Here is a 19,394-nt window from a genome sequence, read left to right on the forward strand (position 1 = left end):
ACATTTAAGCTCCCTTTTTCCTCAGAGATCCCTGTTCTGATAAGCGTTCTCTCTCAACATCAGCCTTCTTGAGCTAAGTGTCCTTGTTGACTTTTAGGAGGTGGAAATAACAGTATAAATACATGACGCTAGGCTGGGCACGGTGGCTCATGCCTATAATCCCACCACTTTGGGAGGCTGAGGCAGGTGGATCACTTGAGACCAGCAGTTCGAGACCAGCCTGGCCAACATGGCGAAACCCCATCTCCACTAAAAATACAAAATATTAGCCGGGTGTGGTGGTGCACATTGGTAATCCCAGATACAACAGGGAATAAGGCAGGACAATCGCTTGAACCTGGGAGGTGGAGGCTGCAGTGTGCCGAGATTGCACCACTGCACTCCAGCCTGGGTGACAGAGTGAGACTGTCTCAAAAAGAAAAAAAAAATTGTACTAATAAAATAATCCTGAAGCATATCTGCAAATGCAATGGATGAAGATGTAGAACACGGCTACTCCTTTCTATCAAGCTTTCTGTATCTTAAATTATACCTGATTATTTTATATGACCTCTTCTTTTAAGGTTAAAGAACAACGTGAGCGCAAAAGCAAAGAAATCTTGGCCAGGCACAGTGGCTCACTCCTGTAACCCTAGCACTTTGGAAGGCCAATGTGGGAAGATCACTTGGGCCTAGGAGGTCGAGCCTGCAGTGAGCCATGATTGCGCCACCACACTGGGTAACAGAACCCTGTCTTTTTAATTTTTTTTGAGACAGGGTCTCGCTCTGTCCAGGCTGGAGTGCAGTGGCACAATCTCGGCTCACGGTAGCCTCCACCTCCCGGGTTCAAGCGATTCTCCTGCCTCAGTCTCCAGAGTATCTGGGATTACAGGCGTGCACCACCATGCCCAGCTAACTTTTGTATTTTTGGTAGAGACGGGGTTTCACCATGTTGCCAGCCAGGCTGGTCTTGAACTAGGCAGGGTGCTGGGATTACAGGCATGAGGAGAACCCTGTCTCCAAAAACAAACAAAATCTGCTTGTCTATCGGGCTCAGGAAAATGTTCAGATGCCAAAGAAAGGCCAGCCATTTATCTAAGCTCCACAAATCTTGTAAAAAGTGCACAGAATTAATTGTAACAAAAATTGTCACGTAATTCAGTAAAATTTCAGTGCGCCATTTTATCTGCAGCACAATAACAAAAACATAGGTACGCTAGTTATAAAACTCATTCTGATAAGTTTTCATATAATTATATAACACCAGGATATGTACTAGTCTTTTATTGCCTGAGTAATAGGAATAATAAAATCATCCAGTGTTGGAACTCACAAGAGTCCACTTGTCACAACCCTGATAACCACTATAACCAGCACTCCCCACAGGGGTCAAAGTGCTAGCTCCTCATCCTCAGTTATTCCTCTAGCTTTCCTAGGAATCATGGACAGTCATACTATTCCCAGGAACATGACGCACAGAAGTCACTGGCCAGGTGGCAGAGTCCCGAGTACAGACCAGTGTTAGCTGCTGTGGGACGTCCTGGGGCCCATGATGGAGCTGCAGACACTGTGCGTTGCGACAGCTGTTGTTCCCCATCAGGAAGCTAAACCAGCAGGACAATTCAAGTTTGGCCACACATGGATTGATAATGATAGTTAATGGAATGACTTAGTTGCCTGCAGGCAGTGTCTGTCTACCAAAAAACGTAACCCACCACAACGTAGTGCCCTTTAGATTGAAACAATCTGGCCTCCCCACCCATTCCTTCTTGCCAGGTGTAAAGGGCATTCATTGGTTAGTACCTGCCCAGGTGCTAATTACTAATGAAAGCAAGGTCATAACTACAGACTTCAGCATCTAAGGAGCCAACTTAACTCTATGGAAAATCAAGCAGCTGTAGCTAGAGTTTCTCAGTTCAGTCCTTATTTTAGGAAATGGGAGTACAACTTTTAACCTGAATAAAAAGGCTTTCGGTACAGTCACTGTTTCAAATTTTAACTGCCAGCAAGTCCGGCAGAAAGGAAAATTTACCAAATATCAATTTTTATGATTTTTTATGATGCGTTGTTTATACTCATTCACATCTAAATATTTACAAACACCTTATAGTTTAGTTCTTCTGGAATATTTGTATACTTCTACTTGACTATGGCTAGTTAGGTTTTTGGTGGTGGTGTTTTGTTTGTTTGTTTTTTTTTTTGAGGCGGAGCTTCACTCTTGTTACCCAGGCTGGAGTGCAGTGGCGCAATCTCGGCTCACTGCAACCTCTACCTCCCGGATTCAAGCGATTCTCCTGCCTCAGCCTCCCGAGTAGCTGGGATTACAGGCATGTGCCACCACGCCCAGCTAATTTTTGTTATTTTTAGTAGAAACGGGGTTTCACCATGTTAGTTAGATGGTCTCGATCTCCTGACCTTGTGATCCACCCGCCTTGGCCTCCCAAAGTGCTGGGATTACAGGTGTGAGCCACCGCGCCCGGCCAGGTTTTTGCTTGTTTAAGCACAAGAACCATACATGGTTTATCCCTCGAGTACAGCATCCAGCCCATGTCCAGTGTCCTAGGGGCCGTGTCCCCTACCCTGCGATTCGCCTGACATCACAGGGAAGCAGGAACTCATTTCCCAGAGAAGCCAGAAGCACTTTAAGGAACTTTTTGAGCAATTTAAATGATGAAAAGTAACACTACATGCCACTCACACCTCCTTTTCTAAACTGTTCTCCTTACTACTTCCTCCAGCACCACTATTAGGCTAAACTTAAAATGTCAAGGCTAAATTCTTAATGTGCAGCAGACGTTAACAAGGCAGAGTATTGACACAGAAGTGGGGGCTTGGAATTTCCTAGTAACTTTGACTTTTCACGTATCTATATGATGTTACATTTTTATGTTATATAAACGTATGTTTTAAGTAGACCAATCAGAATAGTGATGACGTATAACTGGTAGAGTGACTCCAAATGAGTACTCGATACGAGGTATACGGTTATCCTCGTCTGATGACCTTTTTTTAATGGTTACGAAAACTGAGACCCTCAACTTCTGGTAATCAGCTACCAAATATCTGTGTAGCTCTGGCTCTTTAACATTACTCCTAAAATAGTATCTTTAAATAGATGCCAATGGTTTTAAGCTTTTGAAAAGTTTGTATTTACCAATTCCAGGGTAAATATTATGTAACATTATATATATATATAATATATATATAGAGTCCAGAATAATAGCCACCCCATAATTTCAAGAACATGTAATGAAATCTCAAATCCTAAATAGCTCCTTTTTCCTCTGAGAGTAAGCCACTTCCTGCCCCTAGACCCACATCCTGTCAGACCAAGGCTGCTTAACAAACACAAAAAGCGGACAAACCGGTCCCATCTGTGCTCATTATAATCAGCAAGAAAATCATGACCTTAGAACTAGAAGGGAACTTTCTGGGCATTCACATTCAAAAGAAGGTCATTTTAAAACCAGGTTGGGAAGAGTTCTGTGCTAAGCCCTCCCTACTGTCCACTCCATCTGGGAGGCAGAAAGGAGCGGCTTTCCATAGGTCTGACGATGAAATGACTGCTAGTCATGCCCGAGTTCCAAGCCTGCACTGCCGAGTAACACTGACGGCCATTTCCAATCTGCTGATGGCATATGAAAATAATGCTCCTGATACCTATTAGCTGCTAGTTTTCAAGGCCCTTTTTGGTGAGTGTCTCTAATTAAGAACCAACTTCTACACTGGGAATAACATACATTGTGTGTTATCTAACAGGGAAGTAAACTGGAATTCTTAGACACCACTTTCCCCTAGGAAAGGGAAAAGAAATAATCAAAGGATGTTACATTCAGCAAAAGAAACTATTCTTTCTAGAAACACAATCTACATCCTTCTCATCTCCTTAACTCAGGGCAGGCAAAATAAAGAGAAAGTGACCTTGAACAAGAATTTATCTAATAAACTCCTGAAGTCTAAGTCTTGATTGTATACCATGTGATTTCAGTTTCACTAGGTATATCATAAATACTTCATCACCAACATGCTTCACTGAAATGTGCAGGTAATTATACACAGAAACTTAAGTTTAGTAACTACTTAGTAAACTTAGTAACTACACACATAAACAAAAGTAAGGGACGAGGCCAAGATGGCTTATTATATGCTAGAGTCGGTTTTAATTCTAGGCTCAGAAAACATAGGGAACTAAAGGCCTATAGATTAAACATCACTATTCACCTGGAACGCATGGTTGTCTCTGCAAATTTAGAAGCCTGTGAAGAGTTTTTCCTTTCTGATCTTGGGGGTGAGAAGGTGAGCCTAGGAAACAATGAGGCTGAGGTGGGTGGATCACGAGGTCAGGCGACCAAGACCATCCTGGCCAACATGGTGAAACCATCTCTACTAAAAATACAAAAACTAGCTGGGCATGGTGGCGTGTGCCTGCAATCCCAGCTACTCGTGGGGCTGAGGCAGGAGAATCGCTTGAACCAGGGAGTCGGAGGCTGCAGTGAGCCTACATGGTGCCACTGCACTCCCAGCCTGGTGACAGAGACTCTGTCTCAGGAAAAAAAAAAAAAAAAAAAAAAGGTCGAAAAATTTCTTTGCTAACCTGTTTTTTAGAGGACATAAGACATAAACCATACTTAAGTCTTGTGCCATTGCTGAGATAAATTTTTGCCCCTAGTTAAGATCACATGAGCAATATTATACAATGTTAAAGAACATTTCTCCTGTAAGAAACTTTGATTAGACAAGATTTGAACTCACCCCAGTCTTTACTTTTGCCATCTGTCAAAAATTAGCAAGACCAAAGTAGCTTCTTTTAAAAAATCCAAACTAAATCAGTAATCTTACAAAATTTGCTTAAATAAGCAAACCCCACCAAAACTTACTTTTAAAATCACCGTTTCTGAAATTATACTAAATTAAAATTAAAAAAAAACTCTTCAATTTATACTGTCAGTATCAAGTATGTTACATCTGAAATGGCATCATAATTTGTACGTCATTACTTGACTGGAAAAGACATGGTGTACACTTTACAACCCTATCACTCACCCCAACCCCAACCCCTGGTTTGCTGTATTTCCTTCCCCCATCCCTGCCCACAGCCCCAGTATGTAGATTGATCTCTTAAAATGGCTAAAGCCCTACCCAGTAGATGCCCCTTATTTTGTTCATTTCAATTTTCAAGTCTGAGAAAATCGCTATTAAGACAATGACCTGTTCCCAGTTGGGTCACAGCACTGTGCCCCATTCCTATGGGCCCCCCAAAACATTGGGAATACAGAGTAATAGTGGAAAAAACTGGGAACAAATCATTCTATGTGTTTCCAAGTCAGCTGCAATTTTAAGTAGTGACCTCCTTTTAAAACATGTGCATGGAGGGTGAGATGGCCCGGGTGGGGCCATCAAATTGTGGGGCCATTTGATGAGATCAAATCAGTTACTCATTTGATCCAGAGCACAAAGGTTGCCCCAGCAGCAGGGAATGGGGGACCTGCCCTCGCCCTGAGATCCTCCCACCTCAACACTCAGGCACTTCACGACGAGCAAAAGTAAAGCATCTCTCCCTTTCTACCCTATAACATGCTTTTTAAAAGCAAATATTATATTACGGAAGGTTGAAAACATTCATAAAAGTAGAGAGAATAAGTAGTACCACGATCCTCCACACTCTCTTTTCAGCTTCAACACCATTCTTTCTTCTACTCTACCACTTTCACTTTTTTTTTTTTTTGCTGGCATATTTTAAGGCCCTCATTCATTATTTCACTTGTAAAAACTTCAGTATATTGCTCTAAAGCACTAAAAAAAATAAACATAATCACAATACCACTATCACATCCAACATAATTTAAAACAATTCCTTAATACGTCAAGTTCAGTAAATATTATTCAATTTTCCTCCATTTCTTCGAAAATGTCTTTTTGCAGTTGATTTGTTCAAGTTATATAATGTACCTTGTTATCACACTATTTCCACATTGCCTTGTTCAGCCAGGTTCTAAATAAAAAATCCAGTTTTCTCACCATTATCTCCCTGTCTAAATCCATTTAAGAGTCTCACCCAAACAGCAATGGATTATGTAAGCAAATACTTCAACATCCCAGAAGCCAACACCCTTAATTATTTAACTGAGGCAATGAAACACACCTTAATGAAAATACTGTACCAATATACACTACATATATGTTTACAAATAAAGTGATTCCAATCTCATATTTATGTGCTAAGCTTTAACCAAGTGACCTGTGGTTCAATTTTCTCTTTAAAAACATAACAGGCCAGGCGCAGTGGCTCACGCCTGTAATCCCAGCACTTTGGGAGGCTGAGGCGGGCGGATCATGAGGTCAGGAGATCAAGACTGTCCTGGCTAACATGGTGAAACCCCGTCTCTACTAAAAAATACAAAAAAAATTAGCCGAGTGTGATGGCTGGCGCCTGTAGTCCCAGCTACTCAGGAGGCTGAGGCAGGAGAATGGCGTGAACCCGGGAGGTGGAGCTTGCGATGAGTCGAGATCACACCACTGCACTCCAGCCTGGGCGACAGACAGAGACTCCGTCTCAAAAACAAACAAACAAACAAAAAAGACAAGGCTGGATCCCAAGACATATTTTATAAGAAATTTACAGATGAAGTAATGGTGCAACAGGTAAAATACTATCAAAACGATCATTTCCCTGAACCACAGCACCTGAGAAAGGATGGAAGAGTAAGTGGGTTTGGCAAATGATGGACTTATCACCAAACCCTTGCAAAAACAAGTTCTTGAAGACAGACCATCATGGTTCACTGTCCAACCCAAAAGTGATTTACCAGAAAACCAACAAAAACACATCACAGTGGGCCCACTCATAAGTCACTCTGCCCAATGGTTTTAACGCTTCAAAGAGTCAGTAAAGAATGAAAGTTAATTCTAGCTCTTGCCAAAGCCTAGGTGAAAACTTACAGTAGCACGCTCACCACCCCCTGACAATGTATTAGACATGTGTCTTTCCCCCTGCAATATAAGCTTCTTGAAAGCAGGTCTTTCTTTCAGGAGGGGCTGAGGAAGGCACGGCTCCCTTTACAACTCCAAACAGAAAGCCCATTTTATTTAGTCAGACCAGCACCTCCTTTCCAGAGCATTTTGCCATTGAGGAAAGGTGGGACAATGTGCATTTCAGGCTCAAATACACATTAGCAGGAAATGGGTTCCACCATTCACTGGATGTGACTGTCAACCAAGCAGGTGATAATCCTTTAAAAGCCTCTTTTTGTTCACCAATGTCTCCCCAGTACTTGAAAACCTGGCACAAAGTAGGTGCTCTATTTGTTGAATGAATGAACTTTATGCAGGGTGGTTGTACAGGTGTACCTAACATCAATAACTTAAGAAGAATGTGTGTGTGGAGTTCCGAGCTAAGGAATCCTAGTGGCCAACCCTGAAATCAATTCCTTATCTAGGGGGAACATCTGAACCCCCAGCCCACAAGCACTTTAAGGCTGCCAGGTGGAGGCTGTTAGGGGGAGAATGTTAAGAATGCTGTGTAAACTGCATGCTTTTTGCAAGCTTTCGGGAAGCAGTTGCTGTTCTGTCCAACCCACCACCACTGGACTGTCCCATATGTAAATTTCCAATAAACCTGATGCTATCCCTGTTGAAGTCAACAGAGGTCTAGCAAGACAGCTGTGTTCATCGTGGCAGCAAAAGGATAAACAACAAGGTTACATTTACTTACTACATTATTTCATCGGGCTGCTAAGTTAGAGGAAAAGAATGACCATCATGAGCTAGTAAAGCTTTTAATCAGATTAGAATTTTATCAGGTACAAGTGGAACCGCACAGCCCTTACTGACCAGGGCCAGGCATAAGGCCAGGTGCTTCCCATGTGCCATCTCAGCAGGCATCCCAGGCGGGCACGCAGGATCTTGTTTACAGATGAGGAGGCAGAGGGAGGTGAAAAAACTTGCCCAAGATTACCCACTAGGAGGCAGGTATGTTTACCTATTTGCTCGTCCTCCTTCCCTCTATTTATCCTGCCAATAAACAAGAATTTAAAGTTTGCTATAAAATAATAATGCTAAACAACAAACAAACAAACAAACTTGGGCCAGGCATAGTGGCTCATGGCTATAATGCCAACACTTTGAGAGACTGAGGCAGGAGGATGGCTTGAGGCCAGGTGTTTGAGACCAGCCTGCACAAAACAGTGTGAAACTTCATCTCTATAGAAATAAAAATAAAAAGATTAGTCAGGTGTGGTAGTGAGCGCCTGCGGTCCCCCCAGGAGTTCAAGGCTGTGGTGAGCTATGATTGTACCACTGCACTCGTGCTTGAGCAACAGAGCAAGACCGCGTCTCAGAAACACAAAAACAACACCTATCCTCTTGCTTTGCTGCCAGAAAAGACAAAAAGCACAAATAAACAAGCACCTGACAGCGTTATAGGTGGAGACCGAGTTCTATTGAGTGCAGTAAAGTGGGGCACGGCACAGACAGAGATGGAGCTGTACTTTAGACAGGGTGTTCGGAATCAGGAATGGACTTATAAAACATCTGCATTCAGAAACTCACATACAGACTATAGTAGATCAAAAGCTCATTTTAAACTATCAATGAGGAAAAAAGCAATTCATTTACATAACATTCTCTTTCCAACTCAAACATCAGGTACAAATTGCTTTCTTTTAGCATATGCCAGAAATCTGTCATTACACAATAGCTTAGCAAGTGTGACACAAGATACTGCCACTTTCTCTACACAAAGACCCACCCAAACACCAGCTTTGTTTAAAACATTACCTCAGCACCACGATGCCTCTCCTCAGTAGTTTCTGAGTCCATGCTCAGAGTCCATGATGTGCTCAACACTGGCTAACAAAACACATTCTGTTCTTTGAGAACAATTTTTTAAAAACTGGAACCAATGGGGTGGATCTGCTTCCAAATATCAGTCCAGCCATAAAATATATACAAGGTTATAATAAATGCTTAATAATTATTTTTATGCTAGAAGCAGGAGTTGGCCCATTTGTTTCTCTAAAGAGCCAGCCAGTAAGTATTTTAGGCTTTGAGGGTCTTACTTGGAGTCCGTTGCATATTGTTTTTAAAATCCTTCAAAAATATAAAAACCATTTTTAGCTGGTAGACCAAATAAAAACAGGCCACAGCCAGACTCGGCCCTAAGATGATAGTTTACCTACCCCATCCTAAAGTAAAAACAATTATTTACAGTATCTGAAATGACAACTGTCCACACAGGCAGTTTAAAATTGATCTCTCAGGCAAAAATGGAAAACAAAATTAGGTTGCAGAAGTGACTTCGAACTTAAAAATATGAGCAAAATCTGATATACTGACTACTAGAGTTTGATCCTCAGGTGATACTGGTTCCTCTCCTATCAATAAAAGGTGGGTCATGGTGAGATATTTTTTATTTTGCTTTTAAGATTTTGTTTTCAAGTATATTAGATTAAAAGGATAACTGTTAATGAAGTTTTACATTTCCTTTGAAACAGCATTACTGTTTGCCTATAAGTGTTAAGAACGGGTTAATGAATAAAGGAAAACAGAACTGACCACTGCTGACTGGGAAGCCCACATCCCTCCACACTTACCCAAAGGATCTTACCAGCCGGGAGGCCCTCCCTGGTCCCCAGGGCACACTTCTCTTCTGTGAAGACCTCTACCATGCACTACACTGCATTGTAATTGTTTACACATCTGCTTTCACTAGGAGACTGAGAACTCCTTAAAGGCAAAACCAATCTTATTTTTATTGTCCCTGCACCAAGCGCATAACGGGATATAATAGCGCTTCAAAACATGAAGGTGGTACCCATGTGACTGATAAGGGAATTCCGACTACAACACACAGAGAGAGGATGGACACGAGACAAAATCAGAGCCCTCCCTTTTACTAAGATAACCCAAACTGTTCATATTGCTTTTTCCCTGAGAAGACCAATGGACAAACTTTACCTCGTTTATAGGAACCCAAAGTTTTTAGCTAACAGGGTTAAGTTTGAAAAACATTTGCGGGGTGGGGAAACACAAAAGAAACACATAAAGCTTACAGCATCTGAAGATGAGTTGTTTGGATTTCACTGATAAGATAAATGGAGACAAAGTTTTTATGTAACATTCTTTCCACTTAAAAACTAACTCCCATTTTACGGCTGACGAAATTTAGGTTCACAGATGCTAAATGGCTTCCCCAAGTACAGGTAAGCAGTAAATTAGCTATGAAATTCTCTTTATAGCTCTTTGTGGTTTCATTTTGAAAAAAATTATGTGTATTAACTATATCAAGCATTTCAGCCAAAAGTCTCTAAGTCGCATTATAGCACAAGGGTTTTGTTTGGTTCTGAAAACTACCCAAGTCTGGAAAAATCTTTTTATGTCAACAGGCATGGATGGTAAATACATCAGAAGGAAAATAATGCAAACTTTGGTCTTTTCAACACACATTTACTGCTGAAATTAAGAACTAATTGGAGTACTTGGGGAGTCTCAAGGTAGTTACTACTGAAATGAAATAAGGGATAATTCAAAATGCATTCACTGACTTTGAAAGCAGGCTGAATTTCACTGCTTCAGAATAGAGCTGAAACATCTAACTACCATTAGAAAGCAGGTATATCAAACCACCCTAAGAATCTCCAAATTGTCAAAGAGATATAAAAGTTTAAGTTAAAAAAATTAAGAAAAAAATTATAGTTCACTAAGTGATATTGTTTTCCTTTCCCAAACTATAATTATTCAACATTTGTTAGAAATCACATTATCAGCCAGGCATGGTGGCTCACACCTATAATCTCAACATTTTGGAAGGCTAAGGTTCGGAGGATAGCTTGAGCTCAGGAATTTGAGACTAGCCGCCTGGGCCACACAGTGAGATCCTGTTTCACAAAAAAATAAAAAATTAGCTGGGTGTGGTAGTGTGTGCCTGTGGTCCCAGTTACCCAGGAGGCTGAGGTGGGAAGATCACTTGAGCCAGGGGTGGGGGCCGGGGCACTGAGGCTGCAGTGAGCTGTGACTGTGCCACTGCACTCCAGCCTGGGTGACAGAGTGAGACCCTGTTTCCAAAAAGAAAAAAAAAATCACATTATTTCATTAACAAAAGAGGCCAGTGTGGAAGGAATAAAAGAGAAAAGAGGAACAAGGAATGGGATCTGTTACTTCCCTACCATTTATAGGGAATGTCTAGCCTCTTTTTTTCTCTTTGAAAACAAAGAGCCAAAATGTGAGAGACCACTGGGCACTGCCAAATGAAGCTCTGCTACTGGACTCCCTGCAGAGAGAAACTCAAGTCAGAAGGATATTATGTTGAATGGCCTGCCCAAGTATAGGTAAGCAGTAAATTAGCTATGAAATTCTTATTTTTATGGCTCTTTTTCACAGTCATCCTAGCCCCTATTCAAGTCCCAAATACCAATAACAGCACTCCTGGCATTTCAGCCGGACTGTAAGAAGGCGGCTGGGCATCAGTGACTGCTTTCACCCAAATGGGTGCTCTGAAATCACACTGGGCTTGATTGGGGTGCAGGAGAAAGGAATATATAATAACTGCCCTTTTCCTATTGAATCAGCAGTACCATCTGGAGAGCTTATTTAAAACATAAGCACCCAGCCTGCACCTCACCCTAGAGATGGAAGTCATTATTAGTTCTTCAAGGGACCCAGGAATCAAGTCTCCAGACAATTGTGTACACAAAATTTTGAGAACACTGCACTAAATTAACCCTTCCTCTTAACTTTAGGCATGTACAGTGTGTACATATACTCAGGGAAAACAAAAAGCTGAATTATTTGGATTTAAAAATAACGTAGTTTAAGGAGTCTGGTCCTTTAATATTTTGGGGGGCAGTGGATATAGTAATGAAAGAAGGCAAGGACTTTTTTCATCAACCATTGTCACAAACTTATTAACATGTAACAACAAATCCAGACTCCACACCTTCTCCCACACCTGGTCCTCCTCCAGGATTACTTATCTCAGCGATGGCACCACCACACATCCACTTGCGCAAGCCAGAAACGAGAAGTCAGCCTCGACACCACCCTTGGCCCTGCATATCCAACCCATCACCAGGCGCCATCAATTCTACCTCCCAAACAACTCTCAAATGCATCCACTTCTGTTCCCACCACCACCACCTTGGTCCAAGCTATGAGCTCCCTCAATGGTCTACCATAACTACCCTTGCTGTCTCCTGCCTCCTGTGATTTTCCTATTACAGATCACAGTCAACTTTTCAAAAGGCAAATCTGATCATGTCACCTCCCAGTCAAAACCCCAAGTTAAACTAAAAAACACCCAAGAATGGCTTACAAGGCATGGCCTGACCTGTCTTCCTCTCTAGCCACATTGGGCTTCATGTGGAACCCCAAACTCACACTACTTCCTCCCACCACAGGGCCTTTGCACAAGTTGTTACCTCTGCCCAGGGAGGTCACGTCCTCAAGGATGCCTTCCTGACCTCCCCTATTTGCACCCCCAGCAGCACACCCACACTTCATCTACTCTCAGGCCTCATGTACCCCTCTTCAGGCATACTCTCTGGAGCTGCAGTTTTACATTTACTCTGGGATTGCTGTCTGTCCCCGAAACCAGACTGTAAATCCACTGACAGGGACTGTGTCTGTGAACATCCAAATACATTCATTGTGCCTTACAGCGTGATCATGGCAAATCACTCATCCTACCAGCACCTCTCACTGCCACATGGCAAAATGTTAGCTACCTAATTCACCACTGCCCCTCGTGGAGGAGGAGGGGTGGAAACAGATGCTACGCATCCTCCTCAATTGCGAAGGGATTGTGAGGGGCGAGTACATTCAGTAAACTGTCCCTGTTAAAATATTTAATAGAAAAGGTTATGTGTTCCCAAAGAGGCAAGGTAATCTCAGAAATTACCTTAAAATTTTGGCACAGTAGAAATGTGAACACACTTTCAGAGTTTTCCTAATGAAAGGTAAACCTGCTTTTATATTAGAAATGTCTATAACACTTCAGAAATGAACAGGTAAGATGTGTTGGAGCCACTTAAAGGCAGTTCAGCTCTATGGTTCTCATGACAGCTTAAAGAGATCTCAGCCCTGAACAAAACCCCTTTTTCTTCCAGAGCTTAACTACAGCGGTGTTCCTTGCTGACTCCCCATGCCTTCTTTCCACTGGGCAGAAGACAGCAAGTGTGGGAGAAAGGCGCTCCGCAGTCACCCTAACATGAAGGGGCGGGCAGAGAGGATGCTTCCGGGACCAATGATCTGAGCACCAACTCCTACACCTCTCCCTAGATGGGGCAGACCCACAAGGCCACACAGCACACCATGTCCTGGGGACTGGCCTGAACAGAGGCCAAGGCTCCCTCCGGAACCCCAAATCACCCTCCTTGGACGTCAGCCAGTCACACATGAATAGAGTCCCTAAGCAGCTGTGGGAAAAGCAAAACCAGACAACAGACCACAGCTGTTCCTCCCTGTGGAGTGCTGCCGCGTGCGCCCCCCAGCCCTCAAGCAAGATTCAGCTGAAGTGTTACTTCTCAATACAGTCTGCCAATTTCCCCATCAGATGATTTTCCTTTCCCCATCAGATGATTTTCCTCTCGACTGCATCACGCATTACCTAGGCTCTTTCCCAGTCTGACAGCACTTAGCGGGTTTTCAATTTCAGCATTTACCCCGCATCTTGGCCCAGGTACCAGACACTAAGCTTCCAGAGAACAAGGTCTGCCTCGCCCTCTGTGCAGGTCACTCCGCTTGCTGATGAATAAAGTCTTTTTTTTTTTTTTTTTTTTTTTTTTGAGACGGAGTCTCGCTGGTGCAATCTCAGCTCACTGCAACCTTCACCTCCCAGGTTCAAGCGATTCTCCTGCCTCAGCCTCCCAAGTAGCTGGGACTACAGGCACCCATACCACGCCCGGCTAATTTTTGTATTTTTAGTAGAGACGGGGTTTCACCATGTTGACCAGGATAGTCTCGATCTCTTGACCTTGTGATCCGCCCACCTCGGCCTCCCAAAGTGCTGGGATTACTGGCATGAGCCACTGTGTACCGCCTCAGTCTTTTAAGTAACTGTTGCTTTTGGGAAACAGTATTAGGAGAAAACACAGGAAATAAGTATTTTCAGTTATACTGTTTTATGAATAAAGTCATCCACTCACTCAGTTCAGGCAAATCAATCAAAAATACTTTGCCTGTTGAATTCAAGGGTTAACAGTTGCAATGAATCAGGTGGAAGGCCAACTACTCAGAGGTATCCATCCTTTGTGTTTGCCCCTTAATCCAGTTGTTAAACATTAAGCCCAAGAAAACCACCTAACATTCTTCGCTAACATTCTTAACTTAGGCTTGAATAATTAGAATCAATAAACCTTTGTTTAAAGGACACATCCACAAAGCTGTTGGTGGATGTTTAACATTTACTAAGGCAGCAAAAAACCCCCAAACCAAACCAAAACTAACTGGATCCTCTCTAACAGCCTTAAGAAATGTCATATTCAAATATGTGCAACCTACTATGCTCTTCTCAGTGATTTGTGGGATGGCTCTAATATAATTTACACACAGAAAGGCTTAGTGTGTTTGACTTATCTCTAAGACCCTCCTCTGCCAAGAGGGGGCAGGGAGAAATTTCCCATGGCAGACAGGTATGGCTGACCTAAAAGGAAGCCTCTCAAAAAAGGGGTTTTGTTTGTTTTCAGACAACATCTCACTCTGCTGCCCAGGCTGGAATGCAGTGGCTTGATCTTAGTTCACTGCAGCCTTGACCTCTAGGGCTCATCAAGCAATCCTCCCACTTCAGCCTCAGTCAGAGCGCCAGCCACCACACCCAGCTAATTTTTCTATTTTTTGTAGAAACAGAGTCTATGTTGGCCAGGCGAGTCTCAAACTCCTGGGCTCATGTGATCTGCCTGCCTCAGCCTCCCAAAGTGCTGGGATTACAGGCTCATGCCTGTAATCAGGCCACCTCACCTGGCCTCAAAAAAAAGTTTAAAAATTGTAATTGTAGATATTATACAGAATACAGTCTTTCAAAGAGTAACTCTGGCTCTAATACACAAGGTGATGGCTACTGTCTTTCCTTAACAGTTTCACAACTATCTTCACTTTGTCAAATGTCAGAAACATCTTTTAAGTTCTGATCTATCATAAAAGACCTCTAAAACAAAATGAAATGAAAACATACCTGCCATAAGAAATAAAAGAGAGAAGGGAGTTCTGACATTGCAACATGGATGAACCTTGAAGACATTATGCTACAGGAAATGAGACTGTCACAAAAGGACAAATGCTATCACGATTCCACCTGTATGAGGTATCTAAAGTTGTCGAATTCATAGAGACAGAAAGTAGAATGGTGGTTGGCAAGGGCTGGTGGTGGGGATGGGGAGGGAGAGTTTAATGGGTACAGAGTTTCAATCTGGGAAGATAAAGTTCTGGAGATGGACCTTGGTGATGGCTATGTAACAATGTAAATGTACTTAATACCTTGAAATGTAAACCTAAAAGAGGATAAATTGTATATTTTACCAAAATACAAAAAAGAAACCAGAAAAATAAATTACCATTCATTATGAGAAATGAGAAAGAAAAGTAGTGACGGAGAACAGGTTAACTTTTTCCTGAGTGCTATCTTAGCTGAGCTCTGTACCTCTTCTTTTAGTGAAATAAAGAAAACCACACCCAGAAGGGTAATCTTGACCACTCCTCCGCATACCGTTGCACTCAGCTCTGCCTGAGTAAGGGGTTGTACTTAGGTCAGTTTCATACCACATGCACTGTCAAGCCTGGATGTCACGTGTCACTTTTAAGTTTGAATTAAAAAGAAAAATTTTGTATAGAAAATACTCTGCATCACAAATGAATCATCTTGATGTAACTCAGGCAAAAATTATATTGGCTTCTGAATCTACTGGCATATTAATATTCTTTATCCTAACAGCAAAATTAACACTTCTAACTAAGATCTTAGAGAACATAAAATGTAACAGAAGCAGCACACAAGGCCGGGTGAGGTGGCTCACGCCTGTAATCCTAGCATTTTGGGAGGTCGAGGTAGGCAGATCACCTGAGGTCAGGAGTTTTAGACCAGCCTGGCCAACATGGTGAAACCCCCTCTCTATAAAAATACAAAAACCAGCTGGGCATGGTGGCACATGCCTGTAATCCCAACTACTCGGGAGGCTGAGGCAGAAGATTCGCTTGAACCTGAGAGGCAGAGGTTGCAGTGAGCCGAGATCATGCCACTGCACTCCAGCCTGGGCCACAGAGAGAGACTCCGCTCCCCCCTCCCGCACAAAAAGGCTCACAAGCATTCATTACAGAACCAACTTGTTTGAAAAAACAAAAAAAAAATTCCAGGTGTATCTGTAATCCCAATTTGTAATGAATCCTGATATTTTGTCCATTGTGATTCAAAACTCAAAAAATGTTAAACCTTCCCCCCAATGTCTAGTCACCAGTTCCCCAGTGTTAAAAGCAGGTAGAATACATACAACTTTCTAAGAAGCGTCAGTCCCAGAGAACCTGCCTTGTGCCTACAACCCCCAGGTCTGGCCAGCAATCTCAACACAATCAGATTCAAGGAGACAGAGGCGCAGGAACAGCCCTTTCATCAGCTGACCAGGAGTGCTCGGCCCGGCCTGCCAGGAACCTCTTATCAAACTCCACCGGCTGCCTGCATCTACAATTCAAGTCCATGGCTAACATTCTGTTAGAGACAGAAATTCTGCTGCAGCCAGCAAGTTTGCTGGTGAACAGGGCACCGCTTCATGGGCCTAGTAGGAAGCGAAGCTGAAAGGCAACTTCCGAAAGCTAGTCTCCTCTCCCAAACGCCCTTTAAAATCTCCCCAGTTGGATCTGGGGCGCCTGTGGTTTCGGACCCTTAGGAACTCTGAGAACTGGTGTGTGTGGTCGGAAGCCATCTGAGTCTCCCTGTGATTTGGACTTTTTAAGAAACTTCGAAGTTGTATTACTATACCCTTTAAAAACAGACGGAAGCAGTGTAAAAAGGCTTCTAGTTTTTAGAAAAGACCGTAACTACTGGGGAGGGGGCTCACAAAGAAAAAGACTGCAGAGAAAAGCATCAAAATGGTGTTTTCCTAACGCTCCACAAAAGGGTCAAAAAGTAACAAAGAGCGGCGACAACCTCCTATTCCTATCGTCTTCTGCGTGTGAGAAGAACCCTGTTCCCCAGGAACTGCCCCAACACCTCGTGCAGGTGCCTCCCCTCTCCAATGAAGCCTCCCCCGTCCGCCCGGCCCAGAAACTGGGCAACTTACTGGTTTCGGCATTTTCGGTTCCTGGTGAGTATCCTCGATCCCCGAAAACACGACTCTCCAGCAGCAGCGGAGACGCTGTCCCAACCTGGAGTCAGAGCAGAACCCTTAAAGCGCCCGCCCGCCCTACCTCGTCCTCCTGCCGCGCCCGACACTGGGCGCCCGCAGCGCGCTGCCGCTTAAAAACCGGCCAGCCCGGGCCCGGGTGAGTCAGCGCCCCGCCCAGCACCGCGGGCATGGGGAGGGGGCACGGGCGGGGCGGGAGGGGGCACGGGCGGGGCGGGAGGGGGCACGGGCGGGGCGGGAGGGGGCACGGGCGGGGCGGGGCGGGGCCGGGCCCCCGGCGAGGCGGCGCCCGAGAGCGGGGACGCGCGCCCAAGGGGCAGCCGGCGGGCACTGGAGGTGCCCCCCAGTTGGGGGTGGGTCCGAGGAGAGGGGGTGCGCACTCAGGGGACCCCCAGCATGAAGGGGCTGGTGGGGGGCGCAAGCCCGGGAGAGAGAGGGCAAGGGGAACACTCAGTGGGGAGGATCGGGGGTAGGGGGCGCGGGCCCCGGGGAACACTCGGCCAGGAGGGTCAGGGGAGAGAGCGCCGGCCGGGCGGGGAGGGGTCTGGGGGACACTCGAGGTGCACCCAGCGGAAAGAGGCGGAGAAGAGGGGGCGCGGGCCCAGGGATACCCGGCGGGGAAAGGCCCGGGGAGAGGGAGCGCGCGCCTGGGAGAGAGAGGGCGAGGGGCAGGGGGAACACCTAGGAGGAAGGAGTCCCGGGAGAGCCAGCGCGAGCCCGCGGGGCACCCGACAGGGAGGGGTCAGGGGAGAGAGGACACAGGGAGGGCGGGGGGGGCACTCGGCGGGGAGGGGTCCGTGGAGAGCGGGCGCGGGCTCGGGGTCCGCCGAGGAACTTCCCGGGGCTGCCAGGAAGCCCGTGAGAAGCCGAGCACTCGGCAAGTTTCACTTTGTGTAGCAACCGTTGCCCCACGGCTGCAGTCACAACCGTCAAGCCTTTGAGAAACTCTTTCAAAAACTGCAACCGCCCGGGAACCGCCGAGGGACGGCGCCCAGGCACCCAGGCTCCGCGCTTCCTTCGGTAGAGACCTGAGGGGACCCGGCGCCGAGGGGAAGGTCGCGGGGCCGCGGGCCAGCTCAGCTCCACCTGCCCCGCGGGTGCCGGGCGAGAACCCCGCGCCGCGCCCCCTAGGCTGCCCGCCGCACCTGCCGCCGAGCCCCGCCGCCCGCCCGGGCCCTCCACCAGGAACCCCCCGCCCAGAACCCCCGTCCCGACCCCGGCCGCCGCACGCCTCACCCGGCGCCTGCAGTGCTCTGTGTGCTCCCCGCTGCCCTTGCGTCCGCCGAGTGCGCTCGCTGCCCGCGCTCCCAAGAGCCCCGGCGGGGTGGGTCCCGGGACCACGCCCCTTCCCGCCCAGCTCCCGACCTGTGAGGTGCGCCCCCCGCAAGATGGCGGCAGCCGGGCCTCGGGCTGGGTGGGGGCGGAACTTGGCGGAAGTGCGCGCTACTCCCCTCGCAGATGCAAGTGGGGAGGCTGTTTGTCCCACAGCGGGCAGGGGGAAGTCAGGAAAACGTAAATAAATCTGGAGGGACGGACGGCTTGGGGGAATCGCTGGACCGCTTGGGGCGGGGACCGGGGGCCAGTTCCGAGGCCTCGGCCCTGGGGCGGCTGCACCTGGCCCCGAGTCTCGGTGCACGTGGCCGGCCCAGCCGCCGCCTTTCCGAAGCTCTGGTTAAGTGGCACGTTTGTGGCCTCTTTTGACGTGACTGGCAAAAAACTCCATGGGATTTCTCTGAAATTCTAGGAATTAAGATTTTTGTTTGTTTTTTTGCTAATGGTTCTCTACAAATTTTTAAGACACACAAAACACGTACTTTGGGGGCCAGTAGAATTTGCTGTGGGAGAGCTCACTCTAGAAGGGGTTCTCAACGTCTGGCTTCCAGACGAGCAGCAACAGCATTCACTGGGAACTTGCATAAGTGGAAATTAGGTGTTGCTCAGCCTTAGGATTCAGAAACTCTAGGGCCGAGCCCAGCAATCAGTGTGTTACAAGCCCTTCGGGTGATTGTGATGTTGGCTAAAGGTTGAGACCAGAGCTTCTCCTGAATTCCTCTCCTGGGTTTACTCCTCCCTTTCTGCTTTTAGTTTTCTTGT

General features: G+C 45.6%; 1 protein-coding gene across 1 annotated transcript in view; it reads right to left on the bottom strand.

Moving 5' to 3' along the window:
• EZR (ezrin) overlaps positions 1-18,735 on the bottom strand; it is a 53,365-nt gene extending 34,630 nt beyond the window's left edge. The window contains exons 1-2 of the mRNA XM_004044887.5: positions 18,537-18,735; positions 17,238-17,322 (exon numbers count right to left, since the gene is read on the bottom strand). Coding sequence (XP_004044935.1) covers positions 17,238-17,249 — 12 coding nt within the window. The 5' untranslated portion in view covers positions 17,250-17,322; positions 18,537-18,735. The remainder of the gene's footprint in view (positions 1-17,237; positions 17,323-18,536) is intronic.
• Positions 18,736-19,394: the final 659 nt, after the last annotated feature.

This window comes from Gorilla gorilla, chromosome 5, assembly GCF_029281585.2.
Source record: "Gorilla gorilla gorilla isolate KB3781 chromosome 5, NHGRI_mGorGor1-v2.1_pri, whole genome shotgun sequence".
In the NCBI taxonomy this organism is placed as follows: domain Eukaryota; kingdom Metazoa; phylum Chordata; class Mammalia; order Primates; family Hominidae; genus Gorilla; species Gorilla gorilla.